Here is a 21936-nt window from a genome sequence, read left to right on the forward strand (position 1 = left end):
TCTAACAGATAATATCATGGCCCACAGGGCCACATGAAGCCTGGCGGGGGGCAGGGCACTGTGGCAGGAGGCGCAGGCTCGTGCCCGGCTCCCGGCTTCCAAGAGGTACAGGTACGGGAAATCCTGGCTACAGTTTAGATTTTCTTGTTTTCCAAGCAGCCACCCTGTCGCCTTCTCTCCCGCAGTCCAGCTGCTTTCTCGTGTAGCTTTGACTCCCTTCCACCCCACGCCACCACTCCACAGGGCTGTGGAAATGAGGGCCCTGGCAGAGCACGCAGCCTGGGGGTGCTGGAGGCAGGGGCTGGGAAGGCCTGTGGGATGGGGCGGGTGCCCGGTGAAGAGTAGTGCCCTCCTGTGTTCAGAGAGGAGAACAGAACAATTATGTTTTAACGGCCACTTTGCATTAAAGAAGATTGATTTGTCCTTCCGATGTGTTGTTTCCATAGAAGCAGGGCTTAACCTTTTAAGTGAAGATGATGAAGCTACCTAATTCATTTTAAAATTAAGCTTCAAGCATACCAGTGCTCAATGCTCAAGTGTTACTGTGGGACTCGCCACGGCCGTTGATCTGACTGCCAGGCAGAGTCTGTGACTTTCTGCCTTTGAAGACGCTCTTTCTGGTAGCAATCTAGTTTATTTATTTATTTTAAAAAAATTTACTTCATAAGGAGATAAGACTTCCTGTGTAAGATCACCAGACAATTAATAAACACCTTTTAATTAGTGACTAGCACTGACTCCTCTTCATAAACACAGGAGGACTGGAACACAGGCACGAAACAGGCACATTCAATTAAAGTAATTTATTGTATTCTTCCAGAATGGACATAAAGAGCATCTCGGGGGGTGATATCACAACACAATGTCATACACCGTTTTCACAACTAGCCTTGCGTTGAATTTTTTTTTTTTTAAAGAACATAGTAATTTTTAAAAATCTAAATATTTACATATTAATAAAACATATATACAGAAGATTGAGATATTTTTCATAGATATGGAACTTTTTTTTTGCTAAGAAAGCCTATGAAAAGGATTTCTGAATAAAGTCCGAACAGTAGTCACGGTAAGTAAACACAAATACAATTCTAATTTACACACTATGACTTCACTCTCGCAGTTTTATGATATGTATTTCCCAGTGGGAGCTCCGCCGCACATACCTGTGAGCAGAACAGCCCCTACCCCCTCAGTGGTGAAAACCCCAAGCTGTCACCCAGCCTTGGAAGGAAGTGCTTCAAAGTTTCCTGGTGTGTGTTTAAGAGATGCCACAGTTGTAAGGTGAATGTTTCTACCTTTATTAGCAACATATTCATCTTATTTTAATAGAGTTGAAAGGTCACTAATTAATCTTTCCAATTCCCTTGAGAAATATTCCCTTGAGAAATATTTCTGAGAGGCAGCAAACAACTTTTAAAATCTATGTTGCAGAAAAACGAAAGCCCTGGTTCACAGTACTCCATCGGACATTGGATGAGCAGAGGGACTGGTTTCAGGGAAGGGAGTACGAGCTGGCCTCAAACGCGAAAGGCTAACTAAGGATGTGGTGGCAATAATCGCTCTGAATCTCCCTGGTAGCTTCGAAAAGACGACAAATCAAAACGCACGCATGTATGAGCTGTAGCTGTCTAGCAATTGGATGGATTCCACAAGCCACACCTAGAACAAGCTTTGTCACCTAACAGGGATGCCTCCTGTCACCTCTGGTTGACAAGCTGGTCCTCAGTGGAAAACTGATTATCCGGAGCTCCTGTCCTAGCTCAGGCTTAGCTGTTCAGTGTGATGTGGCACAAGTCCCTCGGACAGGGGAGTGAGGCCTCTAGGTGCTAGGCCTGGCTGGGACACTGGCGGGTTACCTGGCCCTGGGCAACCATGAACCTCATCTTCAGCTGCCTCACCTGCAGAATGACGGGGTGGGACTAAGGGATGTCGACAATAACTCTGAGCTCTAACGCTCTGTGACTCAATAAAGTGCGTGCTAGGGAAATGCGATAAACAGTACACAGCAATTTTCCCCTTGGGGCCTGGTGTTTCTAGTCCAATTTCTTTTAAGCTAAATTTTAGCCTTTGGGTCAAGTGCCAAAGATTCGAGGTAATTTCTGCCTAATGCGATAAATGAGGTATAAATTCATTGTTTCTAAATAAAATAGTATTTTAAATTTACCATCTTATTAGAAAAAGGAATCCAGACGTAAATATTTCTGTAAAACAAATACTCGCATGGCATGACATCTCTTTAAAATATATCCAGATGTTCATTTGTTGGTTTTATATTAAGTGGAGTGTAAGTGTACTAGGAACCAAATAAAATACAAAAAAAATGAAATGCATTTGTGGTTGGTTGCCACACGATGCCAAAAACACGGAACCACTCAGTGAAAACCATCTGTTAAAAATAGTTGTTAGGTAATCATGCAGATAACTGGTTACTCTGAGTTGCTCACCTTTTAATGAGTCATTTTGTCACTCTGTCAACACCACCTACGTGAAGGGTTTTTCTTTCCTAAGAATTCATACATCGTTTGTACCTATTCAGGTACAAATGGTGATTTTGGGGGGAATTGATGTCACAAACGATTTCATCAAATAGATCAGAACCATCCTGTCTCCCAAAGCATCTTCTTAATCTTTTAAGCTGATGAAGGTCTGATTAATTTTGGCCTTCAGAACTGTTCCCTCACTCCTGGAAAGAGCCATTCTCCTTTATGTTGCATCTAAGTGATTAAAGTTAAAATAAATATGCTCCAAAACTCCATATATTCACATTGAGGTTATAAAACAAAACAAAACAAAAAACAGAGAAGAGAGAGCTGCTTCTTTTTAATGGAGAATGGACTCACTGGATCAGACGTTGGACTTAAAAGGTGATAAATCAACTCTAAAAATGATTTAAAAAAATCTTACACCAAATTGGAGGCTTGATCATCACAGATTACAAAGGTAGTATATGAAAACTGTTCAAACAGGACGGGTGAACTTCACAGAACACCCATACTTTGCAGTAACCTGGAATGCTAACGCGAGTCTTTGAGGAAATTCACACAGAAGAGGTGCGTGTGCAAATGAACATTGTCACTAAGTGAAAGTCTAGGCAGTGAAATCTGGCTCTGTGTCTTCCGTGTTTTCTCTCCTGGTGTCAAATATATTACCTACAACAGAGACAAGAAAATGAAGGGGACTCCTTCGCTAAAGGGGAGCTGCACACTTTGCTATGACATAGCTAGAGGTAGATGCTTTGCACTGGTGAAGAACACCGTTGGTCAGATCACCAATTGTCAGCCAGGGCTTGAGTTGTGCTCCGTGAGCAATTTCAGCCATTAGAAATTTGTAATGATTTTTACAGGAAAACCCGAGAATGTGTGCTACCGTTAGAGTATGTCCATATTTTATCCAGTAATAGAAAATGGCTAAGTATAATGTGATTTACCATGCAGCTATTAAAATAATGTGTACGAAAAATTGTAATAAACTGGAAAGTGCTTGTTAGGTTAAAAAAAAAACTCGAGAAATAAAATTTTATATATTTGCTCTCCATTGTGTAAATCAAATAAATATAGAGAAAAGTCTGTGGGAAAAAATACCCAACAATGGTTGTCTCTGGGTGGTAAAATTAATTCACATTTTCTTCCTTACACTTTATTAAATTTTTAAAAGTATGTCAAAGAATGCCAATTTATGACAAGAAATGCTAAGCCCAGATGAGCTCTGCAGTACTTCATTTCAAATTCAAAAGCCTCCTTATTAAATTTTAGAAAGCATGGTTACGATTTTACTTTCTCTATACTTCCCGCCTCCCCGCCCCCGCAAATTGTTCCCAAATCCTGGGTGGGTCTCCATCGCTATCGGTGTGCTCTCTGCACCGCAGCGCCCGCCCGCAGCCTCTGCCCGTCGCCCTGGCCGGGTGCTCTCGGAGGGCGGGCGCCTGTTCACCAGAACCTAAAACAGTGCTGATTCCTGGGAGCCTCGCTCAACCGCGCTCACTGACGGGGTCGAGGGAAACGGAGTTAAGAAAATGTGCGAATCTATTTTTGTTAAAACTAAACACGTAGAAGTTCGCTTAGATGTAAAGGATTGAAACCAATGTCGTTTGACGGACAGACCCTAACTCTGACCTGCTCGATTCTGGGTCATAGAAACAGAAAGGGTTCACACCTCTCCCCTACTCTTGCACACGAATTTGGAAGGAAAAAAGACCTTAAAAAGCTAATAAAGGCATTGTAAAATCTTTAAAAAGGACCAACGGTTGCCAGCTTAAACGCAGTAAGGATGGTCTGGCTAGTGCGTCTCCAATCCCAGGATGAAACTCTTTCTACAAGACAGGTGGGGTCCCCCTCAAATTGTCTCCTTGGGACGCAGGCGAGGAGGGAGGGATTAGTGGTGGCCTTGTGTTCAGAGAGGCCACCAGACTGGGGTTTTACTTCAGCGGCAGTCAAGAGCCAGGCTAGTCTAATTGACATCATTTCATTTTATTACTGCAAAATTTGGGTGCCAATCTGTGGTTTCTTTCCCCCTTTTCTAAATGATAAACCGCATTATTTATCATGCTGTTTAGTAATTTCTATCAGATATCAGCGGTCTAGTGAGAAGACCTGCAGGGGTGTCCCTGTGCTGTGCTCGTTAGGACCTCGGCCTGGGGCTGCACTGAGAGAGAATCCCAGGAGCTATCACTTCCGTGGACTTCAGGGGGACTTGCGATGACGGACATGCTAACGGAGACTGCGAGACATCGAAACGGAACCCTAAGGGGATTAGCACAGCCATCGACTCAGGATCTTTAAGAAACATGCAGAGAAAAGCTGGCTTTGGCTTTGGCTTAGGTATGAGAGAGCTACGCGCTGTACTGGCCGAGGGTCGAGAGGCCTGGGCTCTGGCCAGGCCATCAACCAGCTGTGAGACCTTGAGAAAGTCATTTAGTGTTTCTGGGCCTCAGGCTTTTTTACCTGTAAAATAAAAGGACTGGATAAAAAGAAGGAATGGGACTAGATGATCTCTAACGTTCCTTCTTTCCTAGATTCCTCAAAATTCTTTTCAGTTCCAGGAGGTTGTTCTACTCCATCCCGCACCAGCCCCGCCTCCTGCCCGCCCCCTGTATGCAATTTTCTCTTCTGAAGCCTCTCTTTGCCTCCATCTTCAGATGGGAAAATGCAAAGGGGGACTGTTTTCAAGTAATAATAACTTTAAAAAGCCCACCATGTCGGATGACAGTGAGGACGGGTGGTGCAAATGCCCGGGGCCCCGGGCTGGGGGAGGAACCGTGGGTAGCACAGGCAGAGCAGCACGGGGGGGCCCCTCCCCGAAGGGCACCAGTTCGTTACCGTTTGTCGTGTTTCACGCTGCTACTTGGAGTGGGCTGGGGTGATAAGAACACGGCTAACATGAGTTATCTGCTATTTGGAGAGGGACAGGATGAGAAGGAACAATAGAGATCATGCATTTCAATTCTCTTGATTCATAAATGTGGGAACACAGCCAAACAAGTAGTGAAATCCCTTTTACATAATGACTGTATACGGTAAGAACTTGATATAAGCAGGCCCTTTTTGTACTGTGCGACTCATTTCATTTATTTATCCATCGATCTGTTGCTTAGTTACTCAGTGACAGAAAACGCTGTATCATTTACACAGGTGAGCTTTCTCATTGCTCTGAAGTTCAGTAACATATATCCGTCCCACACCTGTGAATTCTGCTTTGGTTGCCATCTCAGAGTACGTGCTACTGATGAATACAAGACCTAGTAGAGTGCCCACACAGAGAGCTACTCCATTCATATTTGCTGAATTGCATTTAAAACTGACCAGCCTAAATCTAGAGAAAACACTGAGTTGAGCTTTTTCACTTAGAGAGTTTTGAGGGCATTGGGGTTTTGTGGGCAGGGAATCTTCAGGGATTCTCTTGAGATCAGTCAGTAAAGAGTCCTGGGGCCAACGGAGGGAATAAATTGTTCGCCACATGCTCACTGAGCAGACACCTGTCCCTCAGGTTCTCAGGTATGAACCGATGCAGAGGCACGAGGCCAGGGCCAGAAGCATCACTTGAGAGTCAAATAACGTGAAGTCAGAATTATGTCTATGGCTTAACATTGTAGCAGACGCTTCAGTGAAATGTTGCATTTGGCCAGTCTGGTTATGACATTAGCATTGTGGCACCCATGCTAGATAGATTGGCTTAGTCACTCAGTTAAAACAGTACTTGCGAGGTGCCCATTCTATGAAGAGCAATGACTGACTGCCTCTCAAGGCCCTTTGGGGGAAGTGGAGGACAGAATGGACATGAATTTCATCATAAAATTGGTGATGCCTGTTCTAAAAAGAAATGTCATTTCCTGTTAAAATACTTTTTAACGTCCAAAGGTTTTGGGAGGCAACATGTTGTGACACTAAGTTCTTAGGACTCGCTGTTCTGAGGTTTTGAAGAATATAAAACAGAGTGTGAGAAAAATGTAACTTTTCACATTCAATGTGAAAAATATCTGCACGTAGAGCATTGAGAACCTCTGATTACTAGGGTCTGGGTCTGTTACAGACGCATTTTGCTTGAGCATCTGCATCTCTAATGTTAAAAACATTTTCAATGCAAATATTTTCATGTGCTGGATTTTCCAGCGGGTGATGAAAATGCAAATGTGTTTACCTGTTGGTGGTAGAGAAATGCCGTCCAGTCTTTCATCACCGTCAGCTACCTCTGCTGGTTACAAACATAAAACACAAATCTCATTAGTTTCAGGGAGCACATCCACTCTACCGAATACAGTCGTACAATTTAAAAACTCCAGTATACATAATAGTTTTCATCTTTCTTTTCCCTTTTCAGCTCTAGTCGGTTCACATTACAAATTTTAGTACCATTTTTTAAATAAAATATTTTTTAAAGATGATGACAAAATCAATCCTGTATTAAAAATTATTTCTACCTTAAAACTTTATTCTATCAATCACTGATTATTACAGCTCATTTTCACTTATTTATATAGGCTTAAATATCTGGCCAGAATTTGGGGTGAATTGTTTAAATATGATCATGGAGGTCAGTGAATTCCTATGGTAGAATTTTGCTGGTCATCCCCAGAACCATTTCTGTGGGGCAGGCTTAGGAAATCTCAAGAATGAATCTTTCTTTGGAGATGACTAGAAATCCAGATTCTAGAGCTGTTAATGTAAGTTGGCATCAATTCAGTCATAGAGAAAATCAGAAGGAATAAGCATTTCTTCAAAAGATTTGTCATGTCTATCTTTAAAGTGCAAACCTTTGCTCATCTCTGGTATGTTTCAATTTCCTTAAGAGCTATCCAAAGGTAGAGCCTTCTGTCACAGGAAACCATGCACTCAATATGTAAAAGAAGGTACTATATGTCTCCTGAGAACTGAGGGGCTTGTCAGTCTCCCCAGCATGCTGTGGACAGGTCAGAACATTTCATTGTGGCCATGCAGATCATTTTGGTGGTGCTCCTATGTCCCGGGGCTAGTGGCCCCGTGGGAAGGTTCCTGCCTGCGTGCGGGCGAGGCCAGTCGAGTGAGGGCTGCCATTTGCGCCACGCTGAAACGCTCCGTTGGTGGGATGTGAGGGAATGCTACGTCCTTGTTTCTATTGCTGTTGCTTTAAACACAATCAGGGTCCAAAAGTTTCCACTCTGGTTCGCCCTCTCACATCTCGTCCTCGGACTGCTACACACTGACATCAGAGAAAGACCCACTGTCTGCCGACCTGCTCGGCCCACCACCGAGAGAAAACACTGAGGACGGGCAAAAGAGTCAAGACCGATTCTGGTTAGAGAAGAGTAGAAACCACTAAAAGTGATGTTGTAGATGAATATTTAATAACAAAACATTCAAGTCAATAAGATAAATGGCGAGAATAAAATTTTGGAAATAGGTTCATAGACGAAATAAAGGACATACTAAAATGCTAACACTGTTTTTTCCTGGATGAAAGGCTTATAGGTATTTAAAACTTTGTCCTTTAGGTTTTAAAAATTATTCTGTATATTTAAAAAACAACGAACATGTTATTTTTATATTTAGAAGACATAATTTTCTTCCAATTGGCTTGAGTGAATTTGAATAGGTAAGATGAACTACGCAGTAGTTCTTTCATTGTCTAGGATTTAAAAAATTCTTCAATAATGATAATAGCAATGCTAGCCATCACCATTTGTGAATGCTTATCGTTTATTGAGTACTTCACATGCATTGTGGCATCTAATCCTTAGAAAACCCCCGCAAGGTAGGTCTGTTGTTATGCTCATTTTAATAAATGAGAAACTGAGAAATAGGTTTAAAAATTTACCTAAAGTGGTATATAGCTCCTAAATGACACTGCCAAAGATTTGAATCAGGCAAATGCCTGGCCTCTTAATCTCTTTGCTATTAATAGTCCAAACACATATCACATGTATCACTATGAGCTAATTTTTAAATATTCAAGTTTTAGTTCATTTTATACTTCATAACTGCCTTCACTTTACATATACAATTGCTTTTATTTAGTTATAACAAAAATTGGTTTTAGGTGTAAGTTGATCTTCCCTTTGTAATTCAGTTATCCTCACTTTAAAAACAGACCAGTGCAATTACTTGTTTTAGAAAGAATAGTATATATACAACCAAAAATATACATATAAATTAGCATATGCTAGCTGTATGAACAGGGCCCAGCCCAGCATCATAGATGAAGAACATGACTGTGCTACTCAAATTCAATCATAACATCTCTCTGTAACAACAAGCTCACAATCTTTCTTCCCCAGTGACAGTCAAGTTGTGAAATTTGGAAAAGATTGAGCAAGTCCAATAAAAATTTAATAGCAGTGACAGCTTTACTCTTAGATCCAACGCATACACAAAATTGCAATTTCAGCTCTGAGGAAATAATCTAATGGAAATGACAAAAATCCACACCAGGAAGGGAATCTTTCCAGTTACAGAAAAAAATTATTACAAGTGATGAGAGCCCCAAATGAATTTCTAGTTACATTCATATAACAACCTTTCAGATCTGCACGGGGCACTTCCTTTTTCTAGAGGCTTCCTTAACCAGTGACTTGTCCAGGTGGAGTCTGTACCTAATTCCAGGAATTGAGCCAAATATGATAAACGAGGTTGAAATTGTGGAATATCTCTGAGATACTGTTCATGTTATCATTTTGAACAAAGATAATCAAGACAAAAAGCAGGAGAGCAAGCAAGATTACTGAGACTTCTCTCAGTTCCTATCAGCATAACAATGGGAATATGGGCAGCTCCAGCTACCGTTTGCTGGGATCCCACTTTTGTGCCCCTTGAGGAGAATGAAGTGTAACAGGATGTGACAAAATCAGGAGACAGAAACTATTTGGCAGATCGCTGCTGATGTGCTGTCATTCTGGTCTGCTTTGATCTGTATGTCACGGTCGGTTTTGTCTCGTAGGCACCTTCCCCTTCTCAGATGCTAGCAGAACCTGCTAGCGAGGCAGAAAAGTGCCAAGGTGCCGATCCCAAACATCTAGGCAGGTAATCTAAGCCCAGTGGTGAAAATGTCCAAAATCAAGTATGATGACAACTACAGCACCGGGCAGATGGCGTTCTGAGCGCGCGTGAGGCTCCCCCCGCACCCGCCGCCGCCGAAGGGGTCAGGTCCCATCCATAGAAACAGGCGCGCGCGTGTGGGAGTGCGCATGCGTCGTGTGAATTATACAGATGCTGAGCCGGTTAAGAAATGCGTCCACTGGCCAGTCTGTGCGTGGGAAGGAGAAAGAGGAAAGCAGAGGAAAGCCCCCACTGTGTGCACGTGTGTTTGTTGTGAGGAAGAAGGGACGGGAATGGAGACCAGAACTCATAATAACTGGTCTCGGCATCTGAAATAGGAGAAAAAAATAAAAAATAAAAAAAGGCGCGTTGATGTATAAAATGTATAGTATGGGGAAACAAATTTTAAACCAAACTTCCTATTTCAGTCACGTGGCCTAGTGCCAGGAAGGCTCTTTCTGTGTCTGTGAGAAGAGGCCTCTCCAGCACACTCAGCAGACACTCGACCGTCTTCTCCCCACTTTCTGTCTTCTACCGTTAAGGGACACCCCTCAGACTTCGCCTTCCCAGGTCGCTCGTGATCATCTCCTGAGCCAGAGGCGCAAGCTCTGCGCACAAAGCCCTCTCCTTCCTCCTTCCGGGTCGTCTGGATTTGCCGTTCTTTCCCCTCAGGCTCGCAGGGAGCTCCAGCGTTTCTCACACTTTCCATGTACTCCCACCACCCCCTGGTGAAGCAGGAGGGGACCCCGCATGCTTCTGTGCACTCTGAGTGGGGGCATTTGCCAGCCCGCTTCAGGCTAGCAGCTGGTGGCACGGTCAGGACTGGCGAGTAGAGAACCAAAGGGTGTCGGGGTGGCTGGATCTTGGGCTACTTTGGCCCTTGGCCTTTCCTTTGGGCTGAATATTAAATTTAGGTCTCTTCACTATGATAAATTTTAGATCTTTCTCTCAAACCTGAATATTATATTTAGCATCTTTTTGGGGAGGCGGGGAGCGGTCAATAGTTCCCTGCAAATCAATAGGCAAATGGAAGTTCTCACGTAACCAAACGGTCAGATTGCCAAGGGAGAATTGAGGCAACACGAGACCAACTTAATACTAGCACAGAGGCCCCTCAGGCTTCACGCTGGAGTCTGGGTATAAAGCTGAGGAGCTGCAGCTGGCAATATGACATCAGTGCTCAGTAAGGGGTTAATTGCTGTGTGAACCGACTGGGCAATGGTCAAAGGATAACACCTGTCACTCAACTGTAAAAAAATGTGTTTTCACCCCAACCCTGTCCTGCAGCCTGAAATCTAAAGGGGCTAAAGTAATAAAAGGCACCTTTGCGAGGTGACTCAAGGCTGAGGCAGGAGACCTTTGGTGTAAGAAGGAGCTAAGAGACCCACTGGCTAGAGCGACTCTTCCCAGGAGTTACTCAGTTAACCTGCCCTGCATGACATCAGGCGCCATGACACAAGCCTCTGAGCCTTTGGAAGAGGGAGGGAGAAGAGAGGAAACTGGGAAGGGGACGAAGGAGATGGGGCAGGGGCAGAGAAGGAAGTAAAAAAAGGGCTTGAGGAGGAGGAAGGAATGGCGCCCTGGGGCCACCTCGCAGCCACAGGTAGATGCGGGAGCCCTAAGGACCTTGTCCCCGAGGGCAGAGCTCAGGGACATTGCTGCCCTGTGGGTTCTGGGTTAAGTATTCGAAGCTCAGGGAAGGAACTGATGGACTATTCTCCAAGGTCTCACATAGCCTAGGTGAGCTAAGCAATAAGACATCTTCGTTGCGGACCATTGTCCCTTCTTTACCACTGATCGATTCTTTGGTTCATTCGTTGGCTCCATGCTATGCCTCACACTGTTCACACACTTGGGATGAAAACGTGGCTCAGATGCTGTCTCTGTGTCTGCAGATCTCATGGTCAGTGGAGCAAACAGGTGGGTGACTAGACTATTCTGCTGGCAGAGTAAAGTGCTGGGGCTGCCTGTGAGGGCCCCAGGAGGAGGTAACCTTGAGGCTGTGACAGGAGGCGGCGTCGATTTCCAGGCAGAGGGAAAGCACGCGTGCGAGACCCTAGCACAGTTCAGAACAGGGAGAGGCTGGTGCGGCCCGGGGAGGCACGAGCCTACGGCAGCACATGAGGCCGGTGCGGGGTGGGGCTGACACTGAAGGCACCTGCCTGCCGCGCTGGGAGCAGGGGTGTACAGGGATTTTACTTCGGGGTGACAGGAAGCTAGAAGAAGTGTTTGATGGGGGTGGGCATGGCCAGATTTCATTAGCTGAGGCCCAGAAAATGAAGTCTAGGGTCTCGGCCGTGGCCATGTCTGAGGCTGCCATCGATGATGAGACAGTTCAAGCAGGAGAGAGGATTTAGAACAGCACCGAGGATGGACACTCAGGAACGCCGGGTTTAGGGGACAGGCGGAGGAGAGAGAGGCAGTGGAGACTGAAGGCAGCGCCAGAGGATCTGGAGGGGGGATAGAGAACGAAGTCACAGAACCTAAGGGAGGAGAGAGTTTCAAGAGGATGAGATTTGACAGAGTAAAATGCAATGTGGAGGCCAAGTTGAAGCATCAATATAAACAGGAAGCGAAATCTGATTTTTGAACATGAACACAGCAGGAGCTCATGTAGAGACATGAGGTCAGAGGGCAAAGTGCACTGGATTCTAAAGTGAAATGGGATAGGGGAGCCCACACGGGCATAACCCTTTTGGAAGAAATCTGACCAACGGCATGAGGAGGTTTTAAGAAATGGCCGGGTTAACGTTGTTTTGCTATTGGTTGGCAAAGGGAAGGAGGACAACGCTTTTTGCACATATTACGTGTCAGCTCTGTATGGGTGGCGATACTTACATGGTCTAATTTTAACTCTGAAAACACCCCTGAGGTAGCTGTTAGCTACATAAATGGAGAATCAGAGGCTCAGAGAGGTCGGTCGAGTAACGTGTCTGAGGCCCCGGGAATTTGTAAGTGGCAGATTACAGCCAGGAATTCAGACCTGTCCTTTTCTCTATCCGTGTGCTGAGTTTATCTGCGATGATTTGTAGATGAAAGAGAAGAAGGCGGTGAAAGCTGACAGACCTAGGAGGAGGATGGCCAGATATTCATTATCCTAGCCCGAAAACCTTTGAGAGGGAAAGGGGCATTATTAATAATTCCTGCGGGACAGCAGGGGGAAAGCAGACTGCGAGGCACAGCAGGCAGGTCGGGCCTCTGACCTAGGATACAAGGGGTCCACAGAGCTGTGACCTCTTCAGCAACCTCCACCACTGCCAAGCACTCCTGCGTAGGATACGCTAGCTTCATTTATAAAGACCTAGCTATACGACATGCGCCCGGAGCCTCGCAGTAACTGAGGCAGACTATTTTTATGTCCACTTCATGAGAGGGGCACTGAGGATTAGAAAGACTGGGTGACGTGCCCAAGCCCCAGAGCTGGTGAAGAGCAGATGTGAGACTTGAAAACCAGATTTTCTCATTCCACTATGACTTATTACCTGAGGCGATAGTACATTTTTTTCTCAATTAAAAATATTAGTAGTCTGTTGCTCTTTGTAAAACAGCATCGATTAAGTATAAAAGAAAGCAAACCATTAAAAAAAATGAAGGAATGATTTTTTTTTTAAAATAAAAAATTACCTACAGCTGAATATTTTATTTTTTGAATGTGACCTTGGGACCTAGAGTAAATTACTTACATAACTATCACAGGTCATTCAGGGGATGCTCAAGTAGAGTTTAAGCCTCCATAGATGACCCCGCAGCTGAATATTTTAGAGTCTGGATGGCTACTTTTAGGGAAAAGGGCTTGTAAGTCATTGTCGCGTTAAGGGCATTGCCAGGCTGTGCCAGGAGCTCTCCCCGAGGCCATCAGCTGTGCTCCCCCACAGGCGTGGTCACAGTGACCACTGCTCACCGTGAGTTCACGTACAGGGATCTGTTAGCAACACGGCCTCACGCATTTGGACCGCTGTTCTGATGGACCCCGCGACATCCGAGTCTGTAGTATTTCAGCAAATAAGGTATGTCTCCCAGACCCTCACACTCCAGCCACAGAAGCACAGAAGGCTCTTAGCCAGCCGGGCATCCTGAGGTTCGATCAGGATTTAAAAATGTATATAGAGGTTTGTAGCCTCCTAGAGATGATTATTCTTATATGATGGCAGAAAGCTGTCCTCAAAGAGAGACCACTGGTAAACTAACCCACTGTCATTTTGGGGAGGTGGGACTTTAAATGATTGAATAGTCATAATTCGACAAGCATTCACTTTTCCTGGAAGATAATCCCCAAATCACCAAATCCAAATTAATAAAGTTTAAAACACACACACACACACACACACACACACACACACACACACACACACACACACACACACACACACACACAAATAAATATTTGACTTAAAATCCCTTTGTATTTCATGTGGTGTTTCTGGTAGGATAATTACTGTTATTGTTTCACCTTAAGCGCTATAAAGTCACACAGATCCAAACAAAAATCAATAGGCAATAGACACAAATTGCAAAAGAGAAACCCAGTTTCAGACCTAAGACACGTAAACCCGCAGATGAGATTAGCAATCTTTTTTCCTTTGTACCATTAAAAGTAAATGGCCTGACGTATCTTTTACTATTTAATCTTCAGGGGAATTTCAAAATTCATTGGACTAAGACTTTAAAATACCAAACCACAGCACATTTTACAGTGCATCTCCTTCAAAAGATGAGACAACGGAGCACCTAGAGCACTGGACTTTGCAATGCCTGAGAATTCGATAAATGTCTTCAATTGTTTTCTTGCGGCTTGTTCATACCTGAGCCTCTTTTTAACCTTCTTCTGGCCAGTTTAATTTGATCTTGCAGAATCTGTACCCAGTCTCTTGGGCCAGGAAGTTTATCCACATGGTTAGCAGTACAGTACTTTTCTGTGAAGACTGAAAGAAAATGTGAAATATTAAGTGCTTTAACAAATAAAATAGGTTATGCAGACACAGGACTATATCACAAGAAGAAAAGTATAATGCTCGAAGATATCAAATCTGCAGCACATAGCTTTGATATTCATATTACATTCCTTTGGTGAAGGTAGAGATTGGCAGGGCCCTGGCTACTGTGCTTCCAAATGAAACCAGCTATCAATAGTTAGTAGTTTTTACCGAAAGTGCCTCTTCTGCTTGCTCCATGTCCACGTGTATGAGACCGATGGGCAGAGAAGAGAATGCTTCCTACGGGTCCACTGGCCCCCTGACAAAATTCACCATATGTGTTAAAGTGTTTCATGTTTTTGTTGTTAATTCAAAATCTAATGTGAAAGTGTACAGAAAGATCATGTCCTCACGGTGATTCCTACTAACTCAGTCAGCATAAATAGAATGCGGTTGTGTCTTAGTGAAAATTACACTTCTACGTTGAGTCAACCTCTTGCATATTGTATTGGGTCCTGGACAAGAGCTACCTGTTAAGCACGAAAGAAACTATGGAGTCACATGACAGGACGCAAGGGAGGCTGGACAGTTACTACGGCAGCACAGGGCGCGAACTGCACACACAGGTGCTGGCGTTCCTGCCCCACGCGCCACTCCGGAGCACTTTTAAACTCGGCCTCCTGTGACTTGCTCTCCGTAAGGTCAAGGCCAAGTATGCAGTCACATCAGCACACAATGGTATTGGTAAATGTAATGTTTTAAGACTTCCTTTAAAAAGAAATGACATAGGAAAATGTTGACAGGTTCAGCTGTATAAAACTGTAAAACTTCTACTGAATGAGAAGTAAACATTTCATTGGAAGGAGAAAAGCTGACTGCACTAACTGTGACCGAAAAGGTTCAATATCTACCACCATATACAGAGCTCATGCAAGTAAAAGAGCAATTTCAAAAGTCTCTACAGATAACAAAGTGTATTTAGCAAAAAAAAAATTAGGAAAAATGTTCAACGAAGCCCCCAAATTGCAAAACACACTTTATACCTACTAAATTAGAAACACAAAGTTAACACGTTCATACTTAATATTGATAAAGTTGTGGGGACCTGGCACATCCAAACGTTGCTCTTGGCAGAAACTGGCAAAACCCTTTTGGGAGTTAAGATGGTCATAAGGACGGACTGGCGTGAAACGGTCATACCTTTGGACTGGGAATCTTACTCCTAGAATTTATCCTGAGGAACTAACGTGAAGCGTAAACAGTGCAGGTGCACGGGAAGAGCATGTGGCGGCAGCGCGGAGTGGGACGCAACGCCGGAGGAACAGAGGGTCCTTTGGGGAAGCTACCGCGATCCTCTGGGTTGGGGCCGTGTTAGTGGGGATGGCGGGGTGACCAGAGCAGTATGTAGAAGACGCCTTTCTGGTGAATCACATGGCCTGGTACATATAGAAGGGAAGGTCCGTGAGGGGAAAGGTGGGATGCATTCGGCTTGGTTTGGGACAAGCGAGTTTGGGGTATCTGTGGAGCACCCACGTGGAGATGGCTAGCGGATATTTCCACAGAAGCCTATACAGTTCAGGAAAGGGGTCCAGACCAAAGTTACGTTTGAGGGGCACAAATGTGGTGGTTAAAATGAGAGAGAAACCGTTGATCAGGGAGAACTTTCTGAGCAACCAGAGCGCTGGGCCCATCACAGAGCCAAAGAGAACCCCAGTGTTTAAAGGAAGGTTAAGGCCCAAGGGTCCCCGAGGGAGCCTGGGGTGGGCTACAGCCAGGGGACCTCAGAGGGGTCTAGTAAAGGACAGAGAGTGGTGCTAATGAAGAGGGGGGACCCGCAGTCTGTGCAGAAGAAGGGCCAGGAAGGGAGGTCATCAAAGGCGGTGACCACAGAGGACACTCCAAAACGATCAGATTCAGTGGGGGAAGGAAAAGAGGCTGGGAGGGGAGGCTGAGGGACGGGGGAGCTGAGTGGTTACCGGCCAGGGAGCAGCAGTGTTGTGGGAGCAGACGGGATCCCAGACGAGGAAGGGAGCCATCAAAGGAACCACCCGGAGGAGCAGGAGCGGGAGGTGACAGGCCAGGACAGACATGGAGGGGTTGCTCCCGGAAAGGGGGAAAGTTCTTCCTCTCCGTCAGGAGAAAGGAGGACGGGGCAGGTTGAGACGTGCTTGTAGGTCGGAGTAGTCAGTCCTGAGCGCTCACCGCACTCAGTGGTGTGGGCAGCGGAGAGTGCGGGGAGCCTGAATGGCCTCTGGGGGAAACGGAGCAGGGAAAGCAGCAGACTGAGGATGCGAGGGTGCCAGGCGGGGCTGAGGCAGTGGCGACAGTCGGCAGGGGCAGGCTCTCCACTCCACGGCACCTGGCAGCCCCTCCTCGGGAGTGCAGACACCGGACGGTGGGGTTGGTCTTGGGTTAGGATTTTGCTCAGTTGTGGCAGAAGGACAAGGACACAAAGCTCTTGAAGATGTTGGTGAAGCTGCCACCTGGGATGAGTTACAACTTTATTCACGCCCAGATCTGGGAAAGAAGTGAAGCCAGAACGAGGCTCACTGACTTGGAAAAATCTATAGAGACCAGAGAACAGAAATGTCAACAGGCTTGGCAAGGAGGTGCCACGGAGTGACAGCGATCGAGCGTGGAATGCTGGGGTGTAAACGCCGGCAGCAGAACGGTCCTGGATGAGAACGCTATGGTGTGGTTGGGGTGGGGCTGAAACGCGGTGGGGCGAATGGCACGGTGGGCAGTGGAGCTATCCAAGACGGCAGTGGACGTGGGAGCTGGAGGAAGACGTGCAGCTGTGATGAGACCATTAGTGGAAAGGACCCATCCCAGGCCCAGATGAGTAGAGGAGGCGTGATGGTTAGGACGCGGGATTAAAGACTGGGAAAAATACCAAGCAGGCTGCCTCGCCTGTGATACCAGGGCCAGGCAAGGGAGCAGGCTCCACCTGGGACACCTGCAGAGGAAACAGGACCCCTGGGGTGGGCGTGCTTTTGAATCTCTCACACCAGGTTATAGACATCTCAGGGTCTCCACTTATTTTGTCTCCCTCGAAGCACCAACGGCAGTGCCTTGAACTGAGGAAGGACTCAGACATTTGATGAATAGACAAACATCTTCCAGTTTCGTTTCTCACAGAAGCAAATAACATAGTTCACCAATGTAGACTAAATGGGGAGAAAGGCCTAAGTGAATTAGGAGGAAGTCTTAATGAATAGAATATAGTTAAGGAAACAAGATTTTATTACATTCGAATGCCCACAATAATGTTTACTCATCAGAGAGCTGCCAAAAGGTTCTCAAAGTCCCTGTTTTAATGAATAGAAAGAAACAAATATTCGTATTTAGCACCCCATTAGTTTATATGAAAATGTGTACAGACATGACTTAGCAGGTAAACGTCCCCCTCCTTGTAATATTATTTATACAAGCAATGTCCAGAAGCAACTCCTCTTTCCTGAGGTTGTGAAATGCGGATGTCCAAATTAGCATCCACGAGAAAGAAGTGGTTCCAAATTCACAAAGTAGGTTTGGGTTATGCCCACATCAAAATGACTCCCAGCCGTGTGTGTCAACAACCAGGTTTAGTAGAACCAAAGGGAAGGAAGGTTCTGGAATGTTTTTTCCCACTCCGTGAGGGGCTTCCAATCAGATCTTTCTAATCTAATCTTGTACTCAAATATTCTGTCACTCACTAAAAAGGCAACAATTTCTGGTTATTTTTTGTCTCCTTTCAGTTAAAACACATTCCTTTTCAATAAAAAGAAGCCAGGGAGGGCTCTGACTCCTGGATCTGTATGTATCTTGAGACCATGGAAAACACAGCATCAGTCTTCTCGAAAAATACCTACACAAATATTTCCACTGGGCCTATTATTGACACTCTGTTTCGTGGATTACCTTCACACGTAAGAGAGACTTTTAACTAGACTCTATCTATTGAAGACGAAATCTTATTCTCTTACACGTGCAGATGAGGCCTTAGAACAAGGCCAAAAGATTGTCATTGCATTGATCTGAAAAGGATCAATATGCCGTGTGAATAGAGGTATCGAGTAAGCAGAATATATTTTTGCTCTCTGAATCTACAGCTAAAGGTCAAGCTGTTATCCTGGTAACAGTTCCATTAGGAGTAATGATGTGAAAAGAGGTATTGCATTAACGCATTGGGCTTCCTACTATGTTAACAGTGGGTCGTTAAGAATCATAGTAGAACAATTTGCATTCATCCTTAGGATGCAATAGGTCCTAAAAAGAAATTTCCGTCCTTTTCTATCTTAATACATTAAGGGGAAGTGAGGGCTGATTTTGAACAAGTCCAAGAAGTCTGAACAAGTTGATGAAGGCCAACAATTAAACTAAATAAAGGAGTTAAAGCATCTACACGGCTTAATCTAATTTGAGGTCCCAAGGCACAAAGAGTATGTTAAGTCACTGGGGAAATGACAACTGTTCAACTTGATCTGTACATGAATAATGACTCTTTTCAGAAGCTTGCATTCATCTGAACCGTGCCCTTTAATTGTATATAAATAATGAATAAGCTAGTGGTGGCTGAGCAGACCCTTCCCTAGGAACGTGGCATTTTATATGGTCAGAGGGTGGCGTGTCTGGATTTGACTTGCGGAGAACAGAGAGGATTGGTCGGGTTCCCGCAACAGCTCTCTGCTCACGTGGTAGTTCCTGGAGGACCCTTCGGGTGGATTTTCCTGGCTCATGATGCTGGGAAAAGCAGGACGTGGATTTTTAAAGGGAGTCACTGGATCGCACAGACACTTGGAGGAGTAGATAGCAGAGCTTTAATTCGAGGATTCATTTAAATCCTCGAATGAGGAGGAGACTCTGGCCAGCAGTGAGAGTCTAACTTCTGATCTGATGATGGTTTTAACTTCTGGTCAAAGATAAGTGGAAGTCAAGGTCGCCATCAAGTAGAGCGGAAAGCTGGGTCCTCGTTAGGTCTGCCAGGCTCCCGGAGGTCGAGAGGGGCCAGGGACGAGGGCGAGAAAGAGCGTCCGCAGTGGGGTCCTGGGGACGACTTGGGGTCGGGGTGTGCAAAGGAGAGGGCACTCTGGGGCCCCGCAGCGGGAGGAGGAGGCAGAGGCGGCCGGGTTCCTGCAAGCGGCTAGCACTCCACCTCCTCACGCCTGAGTGAAAGCCGGCGGCCCTTCCACGTTTTCCTCGTCCCTTTTACTCTTTACAGCTATTATCTGAAACTTTCCATGTGCCAAGCACTTTATATCTATCGCGTTGAATCTTTGCCGTAACCCGATGGAGCGAGTATAGTGATCCTACGTTACAGAGGACACATCGAAGTACGGGCAGGGTACATCGCTGGCCCAAAATGGCACAGCCAACAGGCGCTCTTTTCCACACAAGTGATTTAATTTTTAACTTAACATTATAGATGAGCACATGGATTTTGTAGAAGAAAAATGACTGAATTCTGAATATAAGCCAGTCGAGAGCTAAGGACCTTTTCCGTGTGGAAGTGGTGAATGCTGGTGTGACTTCCAGCTACATAAAACAGAAGCATGGCGGCAGCAGGGGAGAGAGGACCAGGCGGGGTCTGGGAGGTCACCCTTCTCCTCCGGTCAAGGGGCCAGTTGGCCTGTGGCAAGGAAGGGAGAGGGAGACTGGGCCTGGGTAAGATGGTGTATAGGTGTTTTCGGCTCTGAGATCGAGGAGTCTGGCTCGAATTTTATATGGTTCTCATAGAGTTTATGTTTTCTTTGATGGTATCGTGGTGCTTCATTCCCCAATTCCGTGGAGAGAGCTGAAACCTATAAACTGTAAGATTGACATCCATTCTAATAACTGATTAATGTAACAATACACGTGGCAGTTAAGGCACTATGAGAGACAGGAAGGGGCTAGAACAGGCTGACAACAGCACAGGGCCTTAGGATGCTCCACATGTTGATGCCATTGTTACCGGGCCGGGGACTGGCTCCCAGCTGTGCAGGTTCAGAAGTCTGATTTTATCAGACCACCAGGGGATTCAGGCCTGAGAAGAAAGCTCACGATAACTAAACCTACAAGAGATCGATAAATCAACTAGGATGACAATTATCGTGTAACAGGGGTGATGATCTTTCCAGCTTCCGAAACATGTGATGTCATAACCCAGTACTCCCACTTTTTGGAATCGAGGTGCCGGAATGAAGAATTGAAAAGAAGGTTGCTCAATGAGCATGGCATTGAACCAGATGTTGCCGGATGGTGTGGGGCTGGCCAAGCATAAGGACGCCCACGGGACGCTGCCCAGCCCCGGACCCCGCTGCCGGCGTGGGCACTTGAGCTAAGGGAAGCCAAGCCACAGGCTGCACAAAAGGATGAGCGGGACCGTCTGGCGTCCTACCCAGGAGAGCAAGCAGTGGGAGGGCGAGTAGGCAAGGCCGCGATGTCACGACACGAGTCGCCCTCACGCACCTCGTCAAACCAGAATCGTGAAGCCAAGTGGAGAAACTGAGGCGAGGAAGCCGGCTGGTGAGGAGGAGGGGGAGGCGGATGCGCAGAGAGCAGCTGGGAGCCAGAGAGAGCGACGCTGTGGCTGGTGAGGGGGAACGGGGCGCCTGGGAGGCTGGAGAGCAGCCTCCGTTCTGACCGTTTCTACGAGCAGCCTCACAGGACAGCTGCTTCCCAACGGAATGTGAGCGACATTGTTTCTGGAAGAGAACATTTGAAGAGGTTGGAGCAAAACCTGATTCTTATCCACCGTCAGCGACCTGTCAGTGACCACCACACTGTGAAGCCCCCGACCTCATAGCACCGAGTGGGAACGACAAGTCTCCTCTGTGCTTTCCTGTCAGCGGCCTCTACACGCACAGATCTTCAAGGCACATCAAGAGGCACGCACTCCCAGACGACCTTTTGAGGTGCGATTCCTTCGGCGTATGGTTTACGTCACCTGTTTGTGTTGATTCTTATTAAGACCGATGACAGTGGATGAGTTTTCTGACCCTGTACACAAATTGAGGTTCTTCACATCTAGCATCTGAACCCTACTTTTCTATGAACATGCATATATTCAAGACGTTATCTACCCAGCACCTGTCACGTGCCGGACTATGCTAGGTGCCAGTGAACAGATGGTCCCTGGCCTCAGGAGAATGCAGGCAAACGCGGCCGAGCGGAGGGCAGAGGGAAGCTGCTGTTAAGGGGGTGGGTGCAGGACGCACAGAGAGGGGCGTCTACCCCACTCCTGGTGCTGGTGGCTGGGGAGAGCTGAAACCCCAGAAAGAGTGGAGGCCAGATGAAGAGAGGAGAAAGAAGGTGGAGAATGTTCCCGACCCAGGGAGGAGCGCGTGCAGACCTAGACAGCCGGGAAGCTCAGGTGTTTCCACCTGGAAGGGAAGCGAGGAGGAGGGCCTGGGCCTGGGCCTGTCTGGGGAGGTTAGAACTGAGGCCTCTGTGTAAAGCTCAGAGCCCAGAAGTGAAAAGGGGAACCGAACCGCCTGCCCGCCAGTCCGGGGAGCGCCGCCTGGTCTTTGGAGGGAGGAAAAGAAAGTTTCCTTGGAAAG

The 21936-nt window shown here is 46.1% G+C and overlaps 1 protein-coding gene across 5 annotated transcripts in view; it reads right to left on the reverse strand.

Annotated features, from left to right (window-relative positions):
- Positions 1–788: 788 nt before the first annotated feature.
- BEND7 (BEN domain containing 7) overlaps positions 789–21936 on the reverse strand; it is a 77303-nt gene continuing 56155 nt past the window's right edge. The window contains exons 7-9 of one of the 5 annotated variants that reach the window (XM_039877415.1): positions 14306–14425; positions 6634–6684; positions 789–3149 (exon numbers count right to left, since the gene is read on the reverse strand). In XM_039877415.1, the coding sequence (XP_039733349.1) occupies positions 3088–3149; positions 6634–6684; positions 14306–14425 (233 nt within the window). In that variant the 3' untranslated portion in view covers positions 789–3087. Of the gene's footprint in view, positions 4941–6633; positions 6688–14305; positions 14426–21936 lie in introns of all 5 variants that reach the window. The other 4 variants (XM_039877413.1, XM_039877417.1, XM_039877416.1 and 1 more) reach the window with 4 other exon arrangements.

Source organism: Pteropus medius, unplaced genomic scaffold (assembly GCF_902729225.1).
Source record: "Pteropus medius unplaced genomic scaffold, Ma_sr-lr_union100, whole genome shotgun sequence".
Taxonomy (NCBI): Eukaryota; Metazoa; Chordata; class Mammalia; order Chiroptera; family Pteropodidae; genus Pteropus; species Pteropus medius.